This window comes from Herpailurus yagouaroundi, unplaced genomic scaffold, assembly GCF_014898765.1.
Source record: "Herpailurus yagouaroundi ecotype Mexico unplaced genomic scaffold, PumYag 193, whole genome shotgun sequence".
In the NCBI taxonomy this organism is placed as follows: Eukaryota; Metazoa; Chordata; class Mammalia; order Carnivora; family Felidae; genus Herpailurus; species Herpailurus yagouaroundi.
In genome coordinates this window covers 2,174,165-2,199,768 of record NW_024412424.1, presented here as the reverse complement: position 1 = coordinate 2,199,768, position 25,604 = coordinate 2,174,165, and the positions used below count along the sequence as shown (strand labels likewise).

At 55.7% G+C, this 25,604-nt stretch overlaps 1 protein-coding gene across 3 annotated transcripts; it reads left to right on the top strand.

The window, feature by feature from the left end:
- Positions 1-7,290: 7,290 nt before the first annotated feature.
- JAK3 (Janus kinase 3) lies at positions 7,291-22,690 on the top strand. Of its 3 annotated transcripts, none has more exons than XM_040444892.1 (24): positions 7,300-7,594; positions 9,800-9,992; positions 10,443-10,566; positions 11,375-11,486; positions 11,677-11,822; positions 12,173-12,467; positions 13,043-13,165; positions 13,278-13,435; positions 13,886-13,997; positions 14,252-14,438; positions 15,189-15,316; positions 15,496-15,627; positions 16,351-16,435; positions 16,853-16,980; positions 17,633-17,765; positions 17,841-17,992; positions 18,112-18,262; positions 18,859-18,998; positions 19,080-19,269; positions 19,543-19,667; positions 19,933-20,105; positions 20,535-20,652; positions 20,980-21,090; positions 21,993-22,690. In XM_040444892.1, exons 2-24 carry the CDS (start codon positions 9,809-9,811, stop codon positions 22,104-22,106), a joined length of 3,321 nt encoding a protein of 1,106 aa, XP_040300826.1. In that variant the 5' UTR covers positions 7,300-7,594; positions 9,800-9,808; the 3' UTR covers positions 22,107-22,690. The 3 variants fall into 3 exon arrangements, 2 of the variants coding, with proteins under 2 accessions (XP_040300826.1, XP_040300825.1); XM_040444891.1 differs by having other exon boundaries at positions 9,796-9,992; XR_005781449.1 differs by lacking the exons at positions 20,535-20,652; positions 20,980-21,090; positions 21,993-22,690 and having other exon boundaries at positions 7,291-7,594; positions 9,796-9,992; positions 19,523-19,667; positions 19,933-20,048.
- Positions 22,691-25,604: the final 2,914 nt, after the last annotated feature.

Here is a 25,604-nt window from a genome sequence, read left to right as displayed (position 1 = left end):
GAATGGATGAATGAAGGAATGAAGGAATGGATGAATGAATGGATGGATGAATGAATTCCAGTACCTATTGTGGGCCAGGCACTGGGGACACAGCAGTGATCAAGACAACCAACTCCAGCCGTTTGAGAGCTGATATACCAATGGGAGAAATGGACAAGCACAAGATAAATAAGAAAAATAGGCACCACAACACAGTGCGATGTGTGCTAGGGAGAAAAATAAAAAGGAAGGGGGTCTCTGTAGGCTCCGTGCAAGTATCGCCCCCCGCCCATCCCCACCCAGAGGCCAGATCCTATTTCCCTTTTCTCAGCCTCATTGGAGGATGATCCTAGGGCCTTGTGAGCTGGGGGAGGGGGGGAGGTAAGCAAACAAAGCCAGATTGCACTGCTGAGCGCTGGCTGTGTTTGCTCTTCTCGTGATCAATATGATTGCGTTGGTTCACGGTCAACCTCTGAACAGCAGCTCTGGTTACTATTTCCTCTCCCATCCCAAGTGCTTAAATGTTTCCTTTCTTTTAAGGATGTGCATTTTTTTAAACTTTATTTTTTACTGTTCAAAATTTACATCCAAATTAGTTAGCATCTAGTGCCACAATGATTTCAGCAGTAGATTCCTTAGTGGCCCTGACCCATTTAGCCCCTCCCCCCTCCCACAACCCCTCCAGGAACCCTCAGTTTGTTCCCCATATGTAAGAGTCTCTTCTGTTTTGTCCCCCTCCCTGTTTTTATATTATTTTTGTTCCCCTTCCCTTATGTTCGTCTGTTTTGTCTCTTAAAGTCCTCATATGAGTGAAGTCATACGATTTTTGTCTTTCTCTGACTAATTTCACTTAGCATAATACCCTCCAGTTCCATCCACGTCATTGCAAATGGCAAGATTTCATTCTTTTTGATTGCCGAGTAATACTCCATTGTATAGATATACCACATCTTCTTTGTCCATTCATCCATTGATGGACATTTGGGCTCTTCCCATACTTTGGCTATTGTCGATGGTGCTGCTATAAACATGGGGGTGCATGTGTCGCTTTGAAACAGCACACCTGTATCCCGTGGATAAATGCCTAGTAGTGCCATTGCTGGGTCGTAGGGTAGTTCTATTTTTAGTTTTTTGAGGAACCTCCATACTGTTTTCCAGAGTGGCTGCACCAGCTTGCCTTCCCACCAACAATGCAAAAGACATCCTCTTTCTCCACAAGGGATATGCATTTTTTAATTAAAACATTTTTTAATGTTTTTATTTTTGAGAGAGAGGGGGCAAGCAGGGAAGGGGCAGAGAGGGAGACACTGAATCTAAAGCAAGCTCCAGGCTCTGAGCTGTCAGCACAGAGCCCGACGCGGGACTCAAACTCACAAACTGTGAGATCATGACCGGAGGTGAAGTCGACACTTAACCAACTGAGCCACCCAGGCACCCCTATATGTTTCCTTTTTTGATCAAACACTTACCTTTAAACACTATTAACAAATACAACATTCAACAGGCGTGGAAAGGTAAATGACAGAAACTATCTCCCTCCTTTGTCCACCATGGCTCCCCAGTGGCCACCGCGGGAACAAGTTATTTATTGTCTGTGTTTCCCTGCAAAGGGTCTACCTATCCTCATCATCTCTCGTCTTTCTACACAAACCAAAGCTTCCTCCCCAGGCAGGTTTGCACCTTTGCTCTTGCCTTTGCGAAATATCTCGGAGGTCTTCCCATATTGTCAGCAATGTGCTGCCTTGTCCTTGTGCGTTCTTTTGCACAGGTGTGTAATATTCATTGCTGAGACCAGCCATGTTTATACAGCAAATCCCCTGTGGCTGGGCATTTAGGTTGTTTCCAGCTCGTTGCTGTTGCAAAGTGTGCCATGATGGCTCCTTAGCTCTGTATAGGTATCACTCATGGAAGGCCGATTTGCTAGAAGGATCCTTGCTGGGTTCTAGGGCATTTTCTTCAGCTTCTGCCTGATTCCCTCCACAGGGCTGGGCCGTTTCCACTCGTGACGGCAACGATGAGAATTGGCGCAGATCCTTGAGCATACGCTGAAGTCTTATACTTTTCTTTCTTTCTTTCTTTTTATAAATTTTATTTAAAATTTTTTTTTAATGTTTATTTATTTTTGAGAGAGACACAGAGCATGAGTGGGGGAGGAGTAGAGAGAGAGGGAGACACAGAATCCGAAGCAAGCTCCAGGCTCCGAGCTGTCAGCACGGAGCCCGACACGGGGCTCGAACCCACACCACAGACCGTGAGATCATGACCTGAGCCGAAGTCGGACACTTAACTGACTGAGCCACCCAGGTGCCCCTCCTTCTCTCTCTCAAAAATGAATGTTTAAAAATCACCCCCAGCGGGGTCCTGCACCCCTTCACGATGCCTTCCTCTCGGCACCTTCATTGGCAGCAACCTGATCGGCTTTCTGCCATTAAGAATAGTTTGCACGTTCCAGAATTTTGCGTGTAAGCCTTGTGCTTGGCTCCTTTCACTCACTGATCATCACTGATGATTCTGAGATTGTCCCATATTGTTGCGTGTTTCACTAGTTTATTACTTTATTTTCTTTTCTAACCAAGTTGTATTCCTCTGCATGGCTGGACCACTGGTTGTGTATCTATTCACGTGAGTGATCATCTGGGCTGTTTTCAATTTAGAACCATTACGGATGAAGCTGTCGAGCGCATGCGTTTATAAGCCCTTATATAGACTTATGCTCTAACTTCTCTCAACACGTAGGAGGAAAATGGCTGGCTCATACGGTTTCAGAAACCGCTAAACTTCACCACAGGGTCTGCACCTTTTTTTTGCATACCCCCCGCCAGTCCCACATCGTCAACACTTGTCTGTCGTTTTAATTTTGCCCATCCTGCCGACTGTATAGTGCTATCTCACCTTGGTTTAGGTTTGCATTTACCTTATGGCCAATGATTTTGTGCATATTTTCATGTGCTTGTCGGCTTTGGTGAAACGTCTATTCGTATCTGTTGTCCATGTTATTATTATTTTTTAAATATTTATTTATTTTTGAGAGACAGGGAGAGACAGCATGATCAGGGGAGGGGCAGAGAGAGAGGGAGACACAGAATCCGAAGCAGGCTCCGGGCTCTGAGCTGTCAGCACAGAGCTCGACGCGGGGCTCGAACCCATGGACCGCGAGATCATGACCTGGGCCGAAGTCGGGTGCTTAACCGACTGAGCCACCCAGGCGCCCTCCATATTATTTTTTTTTATTTGTTAATTTTTTTTTGAAAAAAAAAGAGAAAGACCCACCAGGGGAGGGCCAGAAGGGGGGGGGTCCAGAGGATCTGAAGCGGGCTCTGCACTGATGGCAGAGAGCTCGATGTGGGGCTTGAACTGACAAACCATGAGAATGTGACCTGAGCTGAAATCAGATGTTTAACCGACTGAGGCACCCAGGTGCCCCTATATACATTTTAAAGTCAGTGCCAGTTTCTAAAAAAAAAAAAAAATCCTGATGAATTTAATTTTCATTTTTTTTTCTTTTTTTTTTTAACGTTTATTTATTTTTGAGACAGAGAGAGACAGAGCATGAACGGGGGAGGGTCAGAGAGAGAGGGAGACACAGAATCTGAAAGAGGCTCCAGGCTCTGAGCCGTCGTCAGCACAGAGCCCGACGCGGGGCTCGAACTCACGGACCGCGAGATCATGACCTGAGCCGAAGTCGGATGCTTAACCGACTGAGCCACACAGGCGCCCCAATTTTAATTTTTTTCTAATGTTTATTTCTGACAAAGAGAGAGAGAGACAGAGCATGAACGGGGGAGGGTCAGAGAGAGAGGGAGACACAGAATCCGAAGCAGGCTCCAGGCTCCAAGCTGTCAGCACCAAGCCTGATGCGGGGCTCGAACCCACGGATGGTGAGATCATGACCTGAGCCGAAGTCGGCCACTCAACCGACTGAGCCACCCGGGTGCCCCATACATTGGAATTACGTTGACTCATGAATCAATCTGGGGAGAACTGACATCTTAACAACACTGAGTCTGCCAATCTATAAACATGGTATACTTTTCCATTTCTTTAAGTCTTCATGAATTTTGCTCGGTAATGCCTGTAGTTTTTAGTGCTGAGGTCTTAGACTTCCTTTGTTTGGTTTATCTCTAGATACTTATTTTTTTTATTTTTTATTTTTTTTTTGGTGCTGCTGCAAATGGGATTTTTTAAACATTTCATTTTCCAATTGTGTGGTCGTATATAAGAATACATGGCATATAAGAATTTGGTTGACTTTTGTACGTTAACTTTTTAACCTGTGAACTTGCTAATTCCAGGAGTTGTCATAGATTCCCTTGGATTTTTTACATTGTAAATAACCATACCATCTGCAAATAGGAAGAGTTTTACTTCCTCCTTTCCAATCTTTATGCCTTGTGTTTGTTTTTCTACCCTCATTGTAATGACTTTGACCTCTGGAGGAACATCAAATAGAATTGATGAAAATGGACTCCTTGTCTTTGTTCCAGTCTCAGGAGGAAACAATTTGGTCTTTCACGTTAAGTAAAATATTACCCATAGATTTTTTTTGTAGACACTCCTTATCAGGTGGAGGACATTCTCATCTACACCTACTTTGGTAGACGTTTTTATGAAGAGGTGTTGAGTGTTGGCCAATCTCTCCCGCATCCATTGAAATGATCATCTGGTTTCACTGTGCTCTAAATTTGCACTTTCTGGAGGTCCTGGGTGGCTCAGTTGGTTAAGTGTCTGCCTTGGGCTCAGGTCGTGATCTCGCGGTTCATGAGTTCGATCCCCGCGTCAGGCTCTGTGCTGACAGCTCGGAGCCTGGAGCCCTGCTTTGGATTCTGTGTCCCCCTCTCTCTTCACCCCACCCCTGTTTGCAGCCTGTCTCTCTCCGTCTTTCAAAAATGAATAAACCTTAAAAAATTTTTTAAATTTGCGCATTTCCTATTATGAGTGAAGCTGAGCATCTTTTCCCGGGTTTAAGAGCCATTTATTAAAAAAAAAAAAAAAAAAAAAAAAAAAAAGAGCCATTTGTGCCTCATTTTCTGTGACTTCTGGGTTCATATCCTGCTAAGCTTTGGTGTTTTCTTGTTTCGCAGGAAGTGCTTGTATAATGAAGAGATTTTATCCACAATATGAATTCACGTTTGTTTCCAGTCTTATTTATTCTTTGACTGTATTTATGAGGTTTTTGGCAGCAGGAAAATTGAGATATTTGCCTCACTAAAGTTTACAATTTATTCTTTATTTTTTTATTTTATTTTTTTTTTAACGTTTATTTATTTTTGAGACAGAGAGACAGAGCATCAACAGGGGAGGGTCAGAGAGAGGGAGACACAGAATCCGAAACAGGCTCCAGGCTCCGAGCCATCAGCACAGAGCCCGACGCGGGGCTCGAACTCACGGAACACGACATCATGACCCGAGCCAAAGTCGGCCGCTTAACCGACTGAGCCACCCAGGCGCCCTCCAATTTATTCTTGAGCAAGTTCTGGGCTCTGCCTCCTTGAAACTTCCTCCCCCTTCACACAGCCCTCTCTGGGGCTGAGGATGTCACCTTTGTCCCACCCCTGTTCCCTTCCTGCTCACTCTCAAAATACCACAGTGACCGTCACACTGAAGTTTTCAGGGCCCTAGAAACTCACCGTCCTTCCTGGAGAACTGGAGCCTCTGTCTCAGGGCCAGGGATGGGAGTATGCTTACATTCGTTTCTGCCAAAGCCACCCAGGAAGTAAATGAAAAATACCACAGCTAAGTCCCCCCACCCCCAGCGGCACTTCCTGCCACTAGCCTGCTGGGGCTCCTGCCACTGAGGCCACCCTCCTACCCCTCCCTCCACCCGCAAGGCCCCACTGATGCTTCCTAGCAAGTCTCCGAGCCCTCTGCCCTTGACATCCTGCTCTTCTCAGAAACGCTGTGACCCGGCCTCTGCCTGGGCTGTTCCCTCTGCAGGAACTCCCCACACTTCCAGATCACTCTTTGGCCAATCCTACTTGCCCTTGGATTTCAGTATCAAAGTCATTTCTTCCAGGAAGCCCTGCAGACTCCGGGTGTCTCCTACCAGCCCAGCCCCGAGGGCAACTGAAACAATTATTGTGTAACAGTTTAATATCATGTTCCCCCCCCCCCCACCATGGTCGGCTCCACCAGGCAGAGACTGGGTTCGTTCTATCCCCCGATGTGTCCCCAGTGCCCTACACACAGGAGGTGCCTGGTAAGTGTCCGTGGGTGATTGAACTAAAGTCAACAAAATACATACATACCAAAGCCGTTTTTGGTGCCAGGATATGTGATGGAATTATAGAAAGAGTCCTCTAAAGTCTATCCCCAAAACTCTATTTTCTGGGGTCTCCCCAAGGATGCTGCCCTAGCCTCCTGCCTCCTCCACTCATGACAGCTTCCAGGGCGTTAAAAAAATTTTTCAAATAAAAAAAAAAAGTAAGTCAGATCTGACCCCTGCTCACCATTGTGCCTCCCCCTCCGATCTTACCTCTTCCTGCCATTCCTGCCTCCTCTCTGGTCCTCGGACTGCTCACCTCATTCCACCTCAGGGCCTTTGCACTTACAGTGCCCCCACCAGGAGTGCCCTTTCTCTGTCCTGCTTCACATCGCAGGTCAATTAATCGTGGCCTCTGCGCATAAGGCACTTCCCTGCCCCCAGCTCCACCCTGTGCCTGTCTCATCACCCTGGTTTTCTTTTTTCTTTCTTTTATTCTTTTTTTAAGTTTTATTTATTTATTTTGAGAGAGAGAGAGAGACAGAGAGCAGAGCCAGGGAGGGGCAGAGAGAGAGGGAGAGATAATTCTAAGCAGGCTTCACACGGTCAACACAGAGCCCAACATGGGGGCCTGAACTCACAAACCGAGAGTTCACGACTTGAGCTGAGACCTTGGTTTCCAACTGAGACCTTGGTTTCCAACAGAGGAACTTAACCGGAACCACGGAGCCACTTGGGTGCCCCACCCTGGTTTTCTTCGTTATCTGTAATTAGTAATCGTCTTCTTGACCGACCAGAGGGTGAGGTGAGCCTGAAGGCAGGCCTGGTCTGCCTGGTTAGAGCTGTTTCTAGGGTTGTGCACAGAGCAAACAGCGTTGTGCAGAAAGCGTGGTGCACGGAAGGGGCCCATTATTCCTCCTAGCATCTCATGGGGAAAGTACCCTGAAGAAGAACTTGACGTTTATCTGGGGCAACTTCCCTGTTTCCTTCCTGGGTGCAGAATTAGTCCTTTTGCATACCCCACCCCATCGTGCTACGGATGGGTAAACTGAGGCCCTAGGAGCTGGGGCATTTCCAGGGCCCCACGGTGAGTGAGTCCGGAGCCAGCTGAGAGCCTCTCTGTGACCGGGGCCCTTCTCTGTCCTGTCGCTCCTTCCTGTAGGTCTAGGGTCTCCAGCAGCCTGTCTGAGGAGGGCCACCGGGCTGTGGAGGCTTCTGGAACTGTCTGCCCCTCCCTGGCCAAGCCCTCTTGCCTCCCCGTCCCCATCCCCCACATGGCCATGACTTTCAGTAAGTGACAGCAGCTCAGGAAGCCGAGGGGCCCACACAGGAAGGAGCCCGGTGGGACTTTCCTCCTGCTGCCTCCCTCCCGGCTCTGTCCTCCGGTCCTTGGCCCAGGGTCCCCCCCGCTGCCAGGTAAGAGCTGGCGAGCCACATGGCTCTGGGGTGGGGGTTGGGGGGAGTGTGTGAATGGCTGTGGCTGGGGACAAAGGAAAGGCCTCTGAGGAAAGCTGCCAGACAGACAGCTGGGAGGGCTGGCTCTGTGGCTTGTGACAAACGCTCTCCTCTCTGGGCCTCAGCTTTGTTCGGCATAACATGAGACCCCAAATTCCAAGCTCTCTGGACCTGAATGTATCACTGTGCCTCGAGCCTGGAGTTCATCGTCCCTGGAGGGACAGTTCCCAGCCTCCACCTTCCCAGGCCCCAGGCCAGAGCATTGGGTGACCAACCCACTGCGGGGGCTATGGGACTTTTGGAGTTAAAACAAGGGCATTTTTCCGGGTCTCAAGCACCCCCTCTGGCTTTTTCTTTTTTTACCTTCAATATTTAAAATGTGGCTGTATCTTTAAGATTTATTTGAAACAAAAGATACACTGCCTGATTCTGTTTACATGAAAGACCACGAAGACCACAATTAAGTCGCTGTTAGGAAGTGATCAAAAAAGAAAGGGGGGTGAGGGCTGCCTGGGTGGCTCAGTCGGTTGAGCTTCCGACTTAGGCTCAGGTCATGATCTCACGGTTCGTGGGTTCGGGTCCCGCCTCGGGCGCTGTGCTGACAGCTCAGGGCCTGGAGCCTGCTTCGGATTCTGTCTCCCTTGCTCTCTGCCCCTCCCCCACTCGCACTTTGTCTCGCTCAAATAAATAAATAAATAAATAAACAAACGTTTCAAGGAAAAAAAAAAAAAAAGAAATAGGAAGTGATCCCCTCTGGGGAGAGTGACTGGGGCTCCAGGGCTCCTGGGCCTGGGAAAGTCCTGATTCCAGGTCTGGAAGCTAGTGACACTGGGGTGTCCCTACGGGAAAGATCTCTTTCCCCTCTCATGCCCTCCTTCCCCCATAGGAACCGCTAAGCCGCCCTGCCACGGGACCTTCCTGTCTGGTTTAGCTGACGTTTGTTAACTGCTCCCTCGGCATGTTGCTAAGGATTGTGCCAGTTAGTGAGAATCAAAAATGTTGAGACTTTGGGGCTCAGCTCAGCAAACCAAAGCAGGCAGGGAGTCAGCCCATTTCATAGCTAAGAAAGTAGAGTCCTAGCAATGGGAACCCTGGCAAGGTCACAAAGCTTGGATATGGTGGGGTTGGGATTTGAACCCAGAGCTTAGGGTCTTCACCTATTCCAGCTCTAGGCTTATATGCTGGGTGTGTTAAAAGCTCATTAATGCTGCCCCCCACCCCCACTATTATTCTGGTACATAGTTTTGTGTGGTTTTTTTGTTTTGTTTTGTTTTGTTTTTTTTTACCCAATATTCTCTTTGTGTCTCCTTTATTCGAGTCAATAATGTAAATGGATCTTGTCCATCTACTCCCCTTTTCTCGCAGGACCCAAAGCCCAGCCGTTCCCTCTGCCTAGCCAGGGGTCCTGAGCTTTGGGAATAAGGGATGAGGGCCAGTTTCTTCCTGGGCCCATTCCTAGGAGGAATAGTGGGAGTGATAAAGGGGACAGGGGTGGTAGTGGTGGTGGGCAGACAAGACGGAGGTCCCTATCGACTGAGTCAACATCAGTCTGGATCTGATGCATGCCATCAGGCATTGCATCATATGCAAACACTTCCAGCCCCAGCCCCAGAAGTGCTTGAGTCTCCTAGATCCATAGGAAGTGATGGTCCATCACTGTCGCCTTAAATCCCCATAGACACAAGCCAGTATCCATCAGTTTCCCCGGTCAGCAAATCTGTGCATCTGTGATTGATTGCTCATGCCTGCCAGCGGCAGGGATTCTGCCCTAAGGTATATGTGGAGACTATAGATTGATTGGAGATGTCTGCCCTGGCCACTGACAAGAATTCACACCTATTAAGTGTGTTAACTATACTAAAAAAAAAAAAAAGAAAAAAGAAAAAAGAAAAAAAAAGAATTCATAGGGTGTAGAGTATCTTCCAGCCCCCAGCATAGCCCTTGCCTGGGGATCTCTGACTCCTCACCCTCCTTGCACACTCAGCTCCCCACCTCTCTTTCTCCATCTCTTTCTCTTTCTGTCTCTCTGTTCCTCTCTCCCTCTTTCACCGGCTTCAACCCTACCTCACCCAGCAGCATCTCTGTCTCCCCCACACCCCAAGAAGCTTTGTAGTCTTTTTCCCTGTGGCCAGACCTGAGTGGCTGCCCCTCTCTGTGTCCAGACAGGCTACACCCATGGCGCCTCCAAGTGAGGAGACGCCCCTGATCCCTCAGCGTTCCTGCAGCCTCTCGTCTTCAGAGGCTGGTGCCCTGCACGTGCTGCTGCCCCCTCGGGGCCCCGGACCCCCACAACGCCTGTCCTTCTCCTTTGGGGACCATTCAGCTGAAGAGCTATGTGTTTGGGCTGCTAAGGCCAGTGGTGAGTCGGTCCTTAGATGGCTGGGCCAAAGAGCGGGGTGGGGCTGTGGGGGGCCCAGACTGGGAGCTGGAATAGCTACCAAGTGGAGTCAGCATTGGAGCTGGGGCTTTGAGGGATGACGAAGGGTTTGGAAATGGAAGAAGGTGCACAGGGAAAGGCTGTGCAAAGACCCAGAGGCACATGAGCAGAAACAGTTGGTCATCCCTTGAGGTAAAATGTACAGCGGGAGGAGGCTCTCTGGCGAGAGGGGCGGGCAGTAGGTTGTGTGTGGATTCTCTCCTAAGGGCGATAGGGAGCTCTGGAGTGTGTGCGGGCAGGGGTGGGACGCAGTGTCAGAGCTGAAGGTGCGAAAAGAGCCCTGTAGGGCTGCATGGGGTTAGGTAACCATGCCAGCCCTGCAGGGGATAGAGGGGGAAGCTTAAGAGGGTGCTGATGGGGGCATCCCCTCAGGCATCCTGCCTGTGTACCACTCCCTCTTTGCTCTGGCCACGGAGGACCTGTCCTACTGGTACCCCCCGAGCCACATCTTCTCCGTGGAGGATGCAAGCACCCAAGTCCTGCTCTACAGGCTCCGGTAGGAAACACATCACCCCGACCCCCGCAGGGGTGGGTTAAATTACCAGGAGGGGGTGACTTTGGTTGAGGGCACAGGGAGTTGCTTTTGTTTTTGTTTTCTTTTTTATGTTTATTTATTTATTTTGAGAGAGAGAGAGAGACAGAGAGACAGAGAGAGAGAGAGAGAGAGAATCAGCAGGGAAGGGGCCAAGAGAGAGGGAGAGAGAGAGAATCTCAAGCATGCTCTGTCTGTCAGTGCAGGCTCAGTGCAAGGGTTCATCTTGTGAGCGGTGAGATCATGACCTGAGTCGAAATCAGAGCCACCCAGGTGCCCCAAAGGGCATGAGGAGTTGAAAACAACAGTGATCAGAGGTACCTGGGTGGCTCAGTCTGTTGAGGGTCCGACTTCAGCTCAGGTCATGATCTCATGACTCACGAGTTCCAGCCCCGCGTCGGGCTCTGTGCTAACAACTCAGAGCCTGGAACCCGCTTCGGATTCTGTGTCTCCCTCTCTCTCTGCCCCCTCCCCCGCTCACGCTCTGACTCTCTCTCTTTCAAAAATAAGTAAACGTGAAAGAAATTTCAAAACTCAAATCAAGCGACAGCGATCCTACAACCTTCTCGTCTCCCTGCGCTTCCCGGTGGGTGCCCCAGGGAGGATGTGATCACTGCTCATCTCGCAGATGAGGAACTCAGGCCAGAGAGTGTAGGTTCCTTGTCCAAGGGCACGTAGCAAGTCAGTGGCACCACCTGGGCTCTGTGAGGTCTTGGCACCGTCCTCCAGCCCTCTATGCTCCTACTCCAGGCTTCTTCCCCTTCCCCAATAGCTTTTACTTCCCCAACTGGTTTGGGTTGGAGAAATGCCACCGCTTCGGGCTACGGAAGGACTTGGCCAGTGCCATCCTTGACTTGCCAGTCCTGGAGCATCTCTTCGCCCAGGTAGGGGTCCGCATGGGGCTCAGCCTGGAGTAGGGGGAGGGTGGGGGGATCCACAGGGCAACATCAAGGGTCCCGGTGGGGTGGCTTTGGCTGACCCTCTCTGAAGCAGCCCCGGGGTGGGAGTCGGCCCAAGGGTGGGGGTCTGTAGGGCAACATCAGGGCTCACAGTCGGGCTGTGACCGGCCCCCAGCACCGAAATGACCTGGTGAGCGGCCGCCTCGCCGTGGGCCTCAGTCTCAAGGAGCAGGGTGAATGTCTCAGCCTGGCAGTGCTGGACCTGGCTCGGATGGCCCGTGAGCAGGCTCAGCAGCCTGAGGAGCTGCTGAAGACCGTCAGGTGAGGGCTTCCAGGCTGTGATACCCAGCCTCTGCCTGGGAGTCAGAAAACGTGGTTCCACCAGGGCATTGCCGGAGCCCGGGCTCCCGAGGCCTCCCGAGGCCTCCCACCTACAAGTCTGCAGTGTGTTCATGTGACTCAGGACCCCACCAACCCAGCCCCAGCCCCAGCCTACAGCCCTCCCCACCCTGACGTCCTCCCCCCACCCCCCCCACCCCCCGTGTGTGCGTCGTGCCCTCCAAATGAGGCCACACGCCAGCCCCTCAACTAAAATTGGGTTTGTGCGTGTCCCTGTCCATACCTGTGGAGATCCCTCCCCCCAGTGACGACCTGCTACCCCCCACTCGTAGCTACAAGGCCTGCCTGCCCCCCGATCTGCGCGACCTGATCCAGGGCCTGAGCTTCGTGACGCGGAAGCGTATCCGGAGGACTGTGCGCCGGGCCCTGGGCCGCGTGACCGCCTGCCAGGCTGACAGGCACTCGCTCATGGCCAAGTACATCATGGACCTGGAGAGGCTGGACCCGGCCAGGGCCGCCGAGACCTTCCTCGTGAGCCTCCCCGGGGCTGCTGGTGGTCAAGATGCTCCGGGGCTGCTCCGAGTGGCTGGTGACAGCGGCATCCACTGGAGTCCGGGAGGACACGAGGTGTGGGAGGCCGCAGGGCGGGACCGACGGCAGGGGAGGAGCCTAGGAAGGAGGGGCGGGAGAGTGGGCGGGGTGAAGGCGTGGAAGGACTGGGAGAGCTCCGAGAGGGGCCCGTTGCGAGGGGTGGGGCTGAGCGAGTGGGCGGGAATGAAAAAAAACGGGCGGGGCTTAGAGGAAGGGGACCGGTTGGGTGGGCAGAGATGGGGCGGGGCTAATTGGAGGGAGGGGCGGGGTCAGGACTGCGAAGGGGCGGGGCTTCCGGTGTTCTAAGAGAGACTGGGAGTTGGAGTGTGGAGCAGAGAGGGGGCGCGGCTCAGGGAGGGGACCCACCGACAGAGGGAGGTGAGGTTTAGCAGAGGTGGGGTGGGAGACTTTGGGGATGGGGGGGTTGAAAGGGGTGTGATTGATAAAAGGGGCCTGGGCTTGACAGGCGCCAGGTGGGAAGGGGGTGCGGCTGGGGGAGGCCGAGAGGGTCGGGGCTTATGGTGTGGGTTTGTGGGGTCCAGGCTTCCAAGAAGGATCGGGGGCTCCGAGGGGACAGGACCCCCGGCTTCAGCCCTCCCCCTCGTTCCCAGGCCCTCCAGCCCTTCTGCGACTTTCCAGAAATTGTGGACATCAGCATCAAGCAGGCTCCTCGTGTGGGCCCCGCCGGGGAGCACCGCCTGGTCACCGTCACCAGGACGGACAACCAGATCCTGGTGGGTGCTGGACCCTCTCCCCTCCCGCCTTACCCCGACCGCGGGGACGCGGGACCGTCGCGTCCGGGCCGCGGGGGGGGGGGGGGGGTGGCGCTGACGCGGATCCTCACAGGAGGCCGAGTTCCCGGGGCTGCCCGCGGCCCTGTCCTTTGTGGCGCTCGTGGACGGCTACTTCCGGCTGACTTCCGACTCCAGGCACTTCTTCTGCAAGGAGGTTGCGCCGCCGCGGCTGCTGGAGGAGGTGGCCGAGCAGTGCCACGGTCCCATCACGTAAGGGGCCGCCCCGCATGCCCGCCCTCCGCAGCTAGAACTCGGTTCGACTCTCGGCCACTCCCCTTCTCGGTGCCTCGGTGCCCTTCCCTCCCGGGAGCCTTGGACAAGGCTGGAACAGCGCCTGGGGCATGGTTGGCGCTCAGGGAGGTTGGGGTCCCCCTTCTGCTGTCCGGGGCAGCGGCGTCCCTCTCTCTGATTCCTCAGGGCCCCAGCGCCCATTCCTGGGGATGCGTGGCACCAGGGTCCACCTGCAGCCTCCCCTTTAATCCCCTAGTAGAAGCCCCAACTTTTGGCACATTTTATAAATAGGAAGGAGACAGGGGATGTTAGCTCTTGAGGGTCCCAGGGCTTCCGAGGGACCAGGGTTAGAACCGAAGTCTGGCTTCGGTTTCTCTGCCTCCAACTCTGTGTTTCCCGCCGTCTTTTCCTCCCACCTTTTCTCTACAGCCTGGATTTTGCCATCAACAAGCTCAAGGCCGGGGGCTCCCTTCCCGGATCCTATGTTCTCCGCCGCAGCCCCCAGGATTTCGACAGCTTCCTCCTCACTGTCTGCGTCCAGGTCGGTCCGCCACCGGGAGCCAGGTGGGCAGGGAGGGCTTCCCGAAGGAAACGACATTTGAGCTGAGACCCAAAATAGAGTCAGTATTTGCTCCTCGAAGAAGGGGGGGGGGCGGGGAGTGGAGGCCTTCCCAGAAAGGAACAGCATATGCAAAGGCTTGGGGCTTGGAAATGAGCCAGTGGTGCTCAAGGGAGAGGGGGTGAGGGGGAGGAAGGTGCTGCCCGCTTCCACTGAGGGACCACTCCTCCTTGCAGACCCCCCTGGGTCCTGATTACAAGGGCTGCCTCATCCGGTGTGACCCCACTGGAACCTTCTCCCTGGCTGGCCTCGGCCGGCCCCACAGCAGTCTTCGAGAGCTCTTGGCAGCCTGCTGGGATGCTGGGCTGCACGTGGATGGGGTTGCGCTGAGCCTCACCTCCTGCTGCGCCCCCAGACCCAAAGGTGAGCCCGCCCCCTCCCCTGGGCCGCGCAGTTGACCCCGGGGCCCTGCCTCGTGTGTGGCAAGCGGCAGAGATTGCCCGTCAACATGGGTTAGGGAAGAAAAGGTGACTTCTTGGCCTGTGGAATGGATGTTACTTTCAGGCACCACTAGGTCCAGACGCGGCGGGATCTGAGAGATGTCACTGGCGCGGAGTCTCTCTCCGTCCATCTCTTGCCTCTTCCTCTGGGTGACTTTCACTCTCAGACAAACCCCTTGGCGGGGACAACTGGAGGTGTGGGTTCTTCGGAGTCTTCCAGAATCTCTAGCAGGACTGAGACTAGGTGGCTCACAGGGTCACCTCCCCCCCCCCCCCCCCCCCCCCCCCCGGGGGGGGGGGGGGGGGCGGTGTGTTTTTTTTTTAAAAGGTTTTTAAAATTTTTTTTTGAGAGAGAGAGAGAGAGGGGGGGAGGGGCAGGGGGGGGGAGGGGCAGAGGATCCAAAGCAGGCTCCACGCTGATAGCAGTGAGCCAGATGGGAGGCTCGAACTCACGAACCGAGTGAGATCGTGACCTGAGCTGAAGTCAGACACTTAACCAACCGAGCCACCCAGGTGGCCCCTGGAGCCTCCTTTCAAAGAAATCATGTACTCGAGTCCTGACCTCAGGGTTGGCTTCTGGGGGAGACCCCAGACTAAGACAGGGCGTGACCCAACCTTAGGGGGTCTTTCACCTCTGGCCTTTGGTTGTTCCCCCACTACCTCCGCCCCGTAGAAAAGTCCAACCTGATCGTGGTGCGGAGAGGTTGCAGCACTCCCACAACATCCCTTGTTTGGCCCCAATCCCAGTGCCAGCTGAGTCAGATGACGTTTCACAAGATCCCTGCTGACAGCCTGGAGTGGGTAAGTGGCCCCCGAAAGTGGAGTGGGGGAGCCTCATTTGGGGTCCACATCCTGTCTACACCCTCTGCTGTGTGGCCTCAAGCATGTGACATGACCTCCTTGTGCCTCTGTTTCATTATCTGTAAATAATGAAATAAATAAGGCCAGGGTCCCACCAGGAACCCCCCTTATTCTTCCAGCATGAGAACCTGGGTCATGGGTCCTTCACCAAGATTTACCGAGGTTGTCGCCATGAGGCTGTGGACGGGGAAGCCCGGGAGACAGAGGTGCTACTCAAAGTGATGGATGCCAAGCACAGAAACTGCATGGAGGTGAGGGTGATGGGGACCATGAGTGTGGGGTCAGGACTGGCTGGAGAGAGCGTTGTAGATGCAGAGCAATTTAAACACACACAGGTCTTAAAACGACAGAAATGTAGCCACAGCATCTCCAAACCATGAAATACAGAAGGGGTCAGGGGATTTAGACGCAAACAGAAAGAGTACACCAAACAGAAGAAACGACCAGTGCAAAGGTCCTGAGGCAGGGTTGTGCCCGGCATGTTTAAGGAACAGTGAGGAGGGGGCACCTGGCTGGCTCAGTTGGAAGAACATGTGACTCTCGATCTTGGGGGTCATGAGTTTGAGCCCCACGTGGGGTGTAGACATGACTTAAATAAATACAACTGGGAAAAAAAAAAAAAAAAGAAAAAAAGGAACTGTGAAGAGGCCAGTGGATAGAGAAGAGGGGAGTGAGGTAGATGGAAGTATCAGCAGGGACTGGGCCACCCAGGGAAGACTTGAGCCTGCTTTCAACCCCAAATGTCCCACTTCCGTGTGAGAGACCCAACGCAGATTGCAGCAGGGACTTCCAGCCCCCGCGAGAAAACCTTGATACAGAGTGCTGTGTACCCCGGTGACAGACTCCAAGGTCAAAGGAGGCTTGGGACGAGGTCTCTTCCTGAGGCCGATATGCGAGCAGCGAGTATGGGGTCCTCGGTGTGACCCTGGAGCGGGAGGAACCCATGGGCCTTCCCTCCCTTCTCCTCTCCCCAGTCCTTCCTGGAAGCAGCGAGCCTGATGAGCCAAGTGTCGTATCAGCACCTCGTGTTGCTCCACGGCGTGTGCATGGCTGGAGACAGTGAGACACCACCCTCGTCCCCACCCCTGCCCACGGGGCGCATAGCGGGGAACATGACAGGGGGATACGGGATCATGTGTGTTGGGGGCGGCGCCCTGGGGGTGGTCAGAGGCCGCTAGCCCGCCTTGGAGGTTAGACGGTGATTCTGGGTAAGTTCGAGGCAGAGAAGGCAAGGGTAAGTAGGGACGAGGGGAGAGGAGGAAGGGGCATGTTCCCGGCGGAACACGCAAAGGGCCGGAAGTGAGCTCTGGAGAGAGCTCACCGCCTTCCAGGCATTGCGGGCATAGTGCTCTCATGGGAAGTAAGCAGGAGGACGGGTGCGTCGAGTAAGGATGGAGGGAACAGTCCGGACTGAGAGCCCGCGGGACCCCTGATGCAGTCCCGCCTCCCAGCCCCGCCCCGCCCTGCTGCCACCAGGTGTCATGGTGCAGGAATTTGTGCGCCTGGGAGCCCTGGATACATATCTGCGCAAGTCTGGCCACCTGGTACCAGCCAGCTGGAAGCTGCAGGTGATCAAACAGCTGGCCTATGCCCTCAACTATCTGGTGAGCGTTCCTCTGCCCGCTCTACCCTCCATTCATGGAATGGAGGGGGAATGGAGCGCGGGCTCTGTGGTATGCGTAGGAGTGTGGCAAGGAGGCCAGGAGGGGCATTTGAGACTGCGGGAACAGCCTACGTACAGGCTCAGAGGTGTAAGAGCAGGAGGAGGGAAGAGCAGCTGGTCATTGGTGGGTCTCCGGGGCGTAGGGAGCAATGAGCCTGGGCAGGAGGCCAGAAGAGGGCCGGAGCTGGGTTTTGAAGGTTGCACAGTAGCTTAAGGGGAGGAAAGAAGGAGGGTATGTCAGGCCAAGGACACAGCCTGGGCCAAGGTCTGCAGATTAGAAGGTGTATTGCATGTCCTGGCATGAATCAGACAGTTCAGCTGGCAGGAGACCAGGGTAGGGGTGTGGAAGGATCTCATAGGGACAGTGAGCAAGTATCTCAAAGGGCCTTGAAGGCTAGGCTGAGAACCTCTGACCTTACCCTGAAGGCAACGGGGAGCCACAGGGTGCGTTTGAGAAGGGGAGGACCTACCAGTAGTCCAGGGTGTGGTCTCAGCAGTAACAGGTGGGCTTCGAAGGATGCGTGGTAGTCCTCCAGCCAGACTATCCATCCATCAAACCCTCCCTGGCATTTCTCTGTGTCCGGCCCCCTTAGGAAGACAAAGGCCTCCCCCATGGCAATGTCTCAGCCCGGAAGGTGCTCTTGGCTCGGGAGGGGGCTGACGGGAACCTGCCCTTCATCAAGTTGAGTGACCCTGGTGTCAGCCCCACTGTGCTGAGCCTGGAGAGTAAGTGTGGAAGGGTGGAGGCAGGGGCCTCGTGGGGCCGGGGAGCAGATCCCTGACCCCAGCCCCGCTCCCCAGTGCTCACCGACAGGATCCCCTGGGTGGCCCCTGAGTGTCTCCAGGAGGCCCGGACCCTTGGCTTGGAAGCTGACAAGTGGGGTTTCGGTGCCACAGTCTGGGAAGTGTTCAGCGGGATCCCGATGCCCATCAGTACCCTGGATCCTGCCAAGGTCAGAGCACCAGTGGTGGCCTCCAAAGCCCCTATTTGGCAGCTTGGGGAGGATGGGCTGGTCTGGAGGGGCCTCCTGAGGGTGCGCTGGCAATGACCAGCCACTCTACCCACCCTCAGAAGCTCCAGTTTTACGAGGAACGGCAGCACCTTCCTGCCCCCAAGTGGATGGAGCTGGCCACACTGATCCAACAGTGCATGGCCTATGAGCCAGGCCAGAGGCCCTCCTTCCGCGCCATCATCCGTGACCTGAACAGCCTCATCACTTCAGGTGCCCACTGGGCCGGGCAGGGTGGGCGGGGCTGGCAGGTCATATCGCGCCCAGAGCAGGGAAGAAGGGAGATTTGCCCGCAGAGCCTGCCCTATGTGCTTGGCAAGGTTGGAGTGGTTGGTGACTGTAACAGTCAGCATGAGCCTCAACAGCTGCTGTAACAAACAGACCCCTCCCCGCCTCAGCTCTAGGTTGAATGTGATGGATATTTACTTTTCATTCAATGAGGGTGTCCGGGTCAACAGGCACCTCTCCCTCTGTGTGGCTCCATGCATCCCGTGCCGGATCCTTTGCAGACAAGACGGAGACTGTGGAGGGTCCCCATGTTGGGTTTCCATGGGCCAGGCCAGCGCTCCTCCAGCGCTTTACCTGTGCCCCGGAGCTATGGGTAGTTGCACAGCTTGCATGGCACCTAAGGGGGCTGCCTTTGCCCAGCGAGCATCTTTTTCCAGCCCCCACAAAGTACCCTTAGGCTTGCGGTGGCCCTGCCATAATGCACAGAGAGGGTAAGCAGGCGGATCGAAGTCCCACAGCAAGTCAGCTTAGGAGCGGGACCCAGGACTCAATGTGCTGGTCGCTTTACCTGTGCCCCGCAGATTATGAGCTCCTCTCAGACCCCACACCTGGTGCCTTGGCGCCCCGTGATGGGCTGTGGAATGGCGCCCAGCTCTACGCCTGCCAGGACCCTACCATTTTTGAGGAGAGACATCTCAAGTACATCTCACAGCTAGGCAAGGTGAGGTGGGCTGGGCTGGGCTGGGCTGGGCTGGGCGGGGAAGCACCCCTGCACGTGGACACCAGCCCCGCCGTCCCCCAGGGCAACTTTGGCAGCGTGGAGCTGTGCTGCTATGACCCGCTGGGCGACAACACGGGGGCCCTAGTGGCTGTGAAGCAGCTTCAGCACAGCGGGCCAGACCAGCAGAGGGACTTCCAGCGGGAGATCCAGATCCTCAAAGCCCTCCACAGCGACTTCATTGTCAAGTACCGCGGTGTCAGCTATGGCCCGGGTGAGCCACTTCCGAAACGTGGAAGCTTCCATTTCCACACCCGAAAAATGGGTCATTATGAGGTTTAAGGGAATCAATGTATATTGTAGAAAGTACTCAAGAGCCATTGGCCATGAAAGGCGGCGTTGTTGGGGTTCCCATTGTATAGAAAGCAATCCCGAGGCTGGGAGGGGCCCGGGGTCATACTCTGACCGCGGAGGAAGAATGGAGAGGGGGGGTGGACAGAGTTGGGCCCTGTGGTGACTCCCCCCAGCCTCTCCCCGCTTCACCCAGGCCGCCAGAGCCTGCGGCTGGTGATGGAGTACCTGCCCAGCGGCTGCCTGCGCGACTTCCTGCAGCGACACCGCGCGCGCCTCGACGCCAGCCGCCTGCTCCTCTACGCCTCGCAGATCTGCAAGGTGCGGGGCCGTGCCTGGGGGGACCTGGGGCCTGAGGTGGCTAGGCCCGGGTGGGGGTGTGCGTGGAGTCGCGGGGAAGCCTGCACGTTGAAGTTTGCAGCCTAGGTCCGGTCGGAGAAGCGGTTGAGTTAGGGCTAGGGTCAGCGCTGGAGTGCAGGATGGGTCCAGGGTAGGGTCAGGCTTGGGGTCTGCGGGATTGGATCCCAGGTCAGGCTTGGGGCCCCTGCGGCTTATGCTGGGGTCCGCACCTCGTGGTCGCCCGCAGGGCATGGAGTACCTGGGCTCCCGCCGCTGCGTGCACCGCGACCTGGCGGCCCGTAACATCCTGGTGGAGAGCGAGACGCACGTCAAGATCGCCGACTTTGGCCTCGCCAAGCTGCTGCCGCTCGACAAAGACTACTACGTGGTCCGCGAGCCCGGCCAGAGCCCCATCTTCTGGTGGGGATCCCGCCCCGGCCTACCTCTCCTCCCCACTGCTCTGGCCCCCACCTCGCTCCGGCCTTCGGGGGCCGGCCGCGGCCCCGCCCTTGCCGCCGTCCTGGCCCCTCCTCCTAGCGCACCGGCCCGCCCCCTCGGCATCGGCCCCGCCCCTCCCCCTGGAGCCTGGGCCCCGTCCTGACCCCGCCCAGGCCTCCCGCTTCTCCCTCTCCCCTGATCCCTCCGGGGCTTTCACAGTCCTGGCCCCGCCCCTCCCACCGTCCTGGCTCCTCCCCCCGGAGCCGGGAATGCCCTCCTACATTGCGGGGGGGGGGGGGGGGGGGAATGACCCCGCCTACAACTGACCAGCTCCCCTAGCCCAAGGCTGTCCCCTCTCCCGTCCTCTGCCTCACTCTCGCATCCCAAGACCTCCTTGTCCCCCCGCTCCAGGTACGCCCCAGAGTCCCTCTCTGACAACATCTTCTCGCGTCAGTCGGACGTCTGGAGCTTCGGGGTCGTCCTGTACGAGCTTTTCACCTACGGCAACAAGAATTGCAGCCCCTCAGCCGTGAGTCAGCGCCCCTGGATCCCCAGTAACCCTCCTCTCCCTCATCCCTTCCTGGCCCGTCCCTGCCCTGTTTGTGCCCTATTTGCTCAGTCACTGGTCCCAGCGTTATATAGGCCGTCTGTAATGTGGAGGACGTCTCCACTATGGCTGACCCCCATTACCACTGGCAGCCCCCTCTGCCTCCATCACAGATGACCCTTCCTTCTCCCTTACAGAGGCCCTCTCTCTCCACCGCGGGTGATTCTCTCCCTGCCTTCACTATGGCTGCCCCTTGGCCCCAGTCTCGGGCGGCTCCTCCCCCACCACGGGTGCTCCCTTTGGCCCTAGGAGTTCCTCCGGATGATGGGATGGGAGCGAGACGTCCCCGCCCTCTGCCGCCTCCTGGAGCTGCTGGCTGAGGGCCAGAGGCTGCCCGCGCCTCCTGCCTGCCCCGGTGAGGTGAGCGCTGGAGGGCCTGCCTCAGTTTCCCACTCTAGATTTTCCCCGGACCAGCCAGCTGGCCCCTTTGGACTTCCCCACCCATGGCTGCCTTTTGATGGAGAGCATACCCTGGGGCGTGAAGCTGAAGGGGATTCTGGCTGTTCTGTGGCTGTATGCCAAGTCACAAATACTCTCAGATCCTCAGTTTACCTATCTCCAAAACGGGAGTAACAATGCCTTATGGGGTGGGGGAAGGTCAAGCAAGTCAACACCTCTCCCGTACTCAGTTTAGAGTCCATAAACGTTAATGACTCTTACAGTTGATCATCACAACTTTTGCGGAAGTGTATGACGTGAGGCTGGTCATCTGTAAATTGATCTGCCCAGGCCCCAAATGTTTACTCAGTGCTGACTGTGTGCTGGGCTTTGTGCTGGGGTGCTGGGGACCCAGCGGAGGACAGAACAGATACTACCCTGTCCTCTTGGTAACCAGCAGAGGCTAACAAGAACATTCTGGTGGTTATCAGTGTCTGGAAAGAGAGGAACAGGGGGACATGAGGGTGGGTGATAAGTCCGGGAGGGCCTCTTAGAGGGGGCGATCCTGAAAGAGGAGGAGGAGGAGCCCACCCCTGGGGAGAGCCGGGAGAGGGCATTCTCGGTGGAGGACACAGCAGGCACAAAGGCCCTGAGGTGGGAATGAGTTTGGTGCATTTAAATAATGAGATGGGGGCAGATGCGGCTGCCGGAAACAAGAGACCAGGTGATGGAGGGAGACAGGGGAGGGAATGAGAGTTTGTTCGAAGTTCTGTAGGGAGACGTGGGAGGCTTTGGAGCAGAGGAGGGATGGGGGTGAATTTACATTTTAAAACGGTGAATAGGAGTTGTGTGTATGATCCTGTTGTCTCCTCGCACCCCCTCAGGTTCATGAGCTCATGAAGCTGTGCTGGGCCCCGAGCCCGCAAGACCGGCCAACATTCAGTGCCCTGGGCCCCCAGCTGGATACACTGTGGAGTGGAAGCCGGGGGGTGGCATAGAGCGTGAGACTCACGCCTGCCCTGCTTGTCCGCAGGGAGAGCCCCACGCACTTCCTTTTTCTCTCTCCTGCACGCTGCATGCACACCTCTGGGTTCTGGTCTTTGTGGATTGGCCGTGTGCCCTTCGGCAGGAAGTTGCCACTCTCTGGGCTTCCTGCTTCACAGAGATCCCCACGGGGCAATGACATTGCCTTTGGGAGGGCCACCCACCCCTGTTGGGGGGCAACAACCGTCTTGTGGCCTCAGCAACTTGAAGAGGTTCAAGATGAATCCCTCGGTTGGGGGCGTGGCCAGCTGTGCCTTGCGACGGGAATTGAGGAACCAGACTGAAGCCCCTCCCATCTCCCTACCCTCTTGGATTTGGTCCTGGGCTTCCTGGCGCAGCGAGGACGTGGCATAGCTTTAAATATATGATCCCAGGCTTCTGTCCCCCCCTCCCTCTTGTGCTGGAGCGAGCCACAGACAAGAGCAGCTGCCCTGGTTGGAAATTTGCTTTGGGGGGCCAGGAAGGCTGGGATCACAGTCCACCCTAAATGTACCAGAGCGTGTCAGGTTTCACGTTGGCCCACTTGCACACCGGGGCCCTTTCTTGGCCCACTTGCACACCGGGGCCCTTTCTGTCCTGACCGGAGGGTCACACAGTTGATGATCCTGGAGACTTGCAGCAGCTAAGGGAAGGAAAGGTATTCTCGGCAGAGGGAACAACACGGTGAGAGTGAGGAGGCTCAGAGGACAGAGGTTAAGAGCCCACGGTTCTGCCACTCACTTGCTGTGTGATGGCAGGCAAGTTGCCTCCCCTTTCTGGGTCTCCTGTATAATGGGCAGATTAATGGTGCTGGCCTCCTGCTGTACAGTTTCCAGAGCCTTGTGAGAAAGCATCTTGGGCAGGCTAAGTAACCCCCACCCCCACCCCCGCTTCTCCCCTGCCTGCAGCGTTCCCTGGCATGCTCCCACCACTTCTCACGGGCTGATCACTCTCCCTCTGATCCTAGGGCTGGGGTGTCTGTCCAGATCTGTGTCCTCTCACCCAGAGGCTCCCTGGGGGCTGGGCTGTGGGGGGGGGGGGAGCCACAAAGGGGATTCTGGGAATGTTTGTTGAATGAATAAAGTTCAGCGAGAAGAATGGTTAAGTTGCTGGACTTGGGGTGATGGGGCGTTATGGGAGGCTGTAAGCTGGGGAGGAATGTGGTTAGGGCTGGGGGATGGAAAGCTCCAGCTGCTGGCCTTGGCTCCGTCCTGAGAAGCTGATTACGGCCTCCTGGTGGGTGGAGAGAACAGTTTGCTCTGGGTGGGGGGGTCAGAGGGCAAGGTTGGGCTGGGAGGGCTAGGCTATGAGGAGGGGGTCTAACATCAGTGGGGGCCAAGCAAGTCTCCGTCGGGACTGCTGGGAGATATGAAGAGGCACAGAGAGAAGTAGAGAGAGAGAGACAGACTCAGAAAGGGCAGGAGAGACACAGTGTCTCTCTTCTGTCTCTCTCTCTGTGTCTCACCTGCTGTCTTAGCCCCGGGAAAGCCATCTGCTTGGGTGCAAGGTGGAAGGGGGCTGCTTTGGGCTCAAGCAAGATACGGTTCTCAGCCCGGGCCCTCTTTTGTCTCTGCTTCTTTGCCCTCCTTGGTAAAACGAGGTCCTAAGTCCTCCTGGGCACCAGGCTGCCACCAAGCAGATGCCGAGCAAACACAGCCAGCTTCGTTCTGGGCCCACCAGTCCCTGCCCAGCCCAAAGGGAGAGACAGAGCCGGCCAACAGCCCCAGCCCCAGGCCCAGCCTCCTATGACCATGGGCAAGTGTGGCGGTCCCCTCTCTGAGCCTCGGTGTCCTTATTTATACAGTAATAAAGGGGCGCCTGAGTGGCTCAGTTAAGCGTCCGACTTCGGCTCAGGTCATGATCTCTAAGTTCGTGGATTCGAGCCCTGTGTTGGGCTCTGGGCTGACAGCTCGGAGCCTGGAGCCTGCTTCGGATTCTGTGTCTCCCTCTCTCTCTGCCCCTGCCCCACTCACGCTCTGTCTCTCTCTCTCTCAAAAATAAACATTAAAAAAATTTTTTCTTTAAATAAATAAAATGGTGGTGGTGGTGGTTGTGTTTAAAAAGGCTGCTCCTCCATTGCTCCTCCTGGGGGAGCTACGCCCACGGCCCTGGCCCAGGGGGAGGGCCCCTCACTGTCTCATGCAGATCCAGCTGATCGGTAACCAGTGTGGAGGTTACAACCACTCTTGGGGTTCTTCCTACAATGGTGAGATGCCCTTCGGCAACACCCATGGTACACGGCCTCAGGCCACACACGGAGGTCACCTGTAGGAACAGAGTGCAAACTCAGGCTTGGGGCTCTGCTGTCACTGGGGTCCAGGGTGGGGGCCTAGGGTTTCCCCGGCTCACTCTGGGTGGATTTAAGACAGCGGGAGTTTAATGTTCGGAGCACAGGGCTCGCTTCCCCCCACATGGTGGCCTGAGTCCCTGTGCGTGGTTGCGTAGGCGTCCTGGTACAGATTCCTTCCTCCGGCCGTCTCGGGCCCCGGTTCGGCGCGTCCAGGCTGCTGTGGCACAATACCAGGCGGCTTCCCCGACAGAAGCTTCTTCCTGCAGCTCCGGAGGCTGGACGGTTGAGACCAGGGTGCATCAGGGTGCCAGGGGTCGGCCGAGGGCGGGCCCTCCGGCTTCCAGATGGCTGCCTTCTGGCTGTGTCCCCGCGTGGACAGGGAGGGGGCGTGGGGGCACATCCTCTCACGGCCCCTCCTTCGGCAGCACCAACCCCGGGATGGGACCCCTACCCCCCGGCCTCCGCGACCTAACCCCCTACTCCCGAAGCGACCCCCTCCAGACACCATCACGAAGGGGAGTGGGGCTCACGCATAGGAAATGAGGGGGTGTTTTGCACTAGTTAGGGCTCAGCTGATCGATGACTAGTGTCGTGGTTGGACTGGCCTTTGTGGTTCTGCTTACAAGACGCCCTTCCTCCGGACACCCATCGGGAAACTGAAAAAAAATAAAGGTTTCTCACTTACCAGACCTGGAGATCACCCAGGGCGCCCAGGGCCACATAATGAGAGGGGCGAGGGGGGACTGAGACAGAGCTGCTTGGTCACTGGCTGGGCCTCTGCTCTTATTGGGCCCAGGATGGGAGCCCAGGGTTTCCAGGGCCCATTGTTTCTTGGTAAACTTAAAACATACGAGTAGTGGGGGGTGCGGGGGCAGGGGTGGGGTGGCGCCTGGGTGGCTCAGTCAGTTAAGTGTCTGACTCTTGATTTCGGCCCAGGTCGTGATCTCGCAGTCTGTGAGTTCGAGCCCCGTGTTGGGCTCTGTGCTAACAGCTCAGAGCCCGGAGCCTGCTTCGGATTCTGTGTCTCCCTCTCTCTCTCTCTGCCCCTCCCTGGCTTGCGCTCTTTGTCTCTCAAAAATAAATAAACTTGTAAAAAGAAATTAAAAAACAAAACAAAACATACGAGTGGGAATTTAAAGCCCCAGGAGGGGAAGAAACGGGGGGGGGGGGGGGGGGGGGGGGG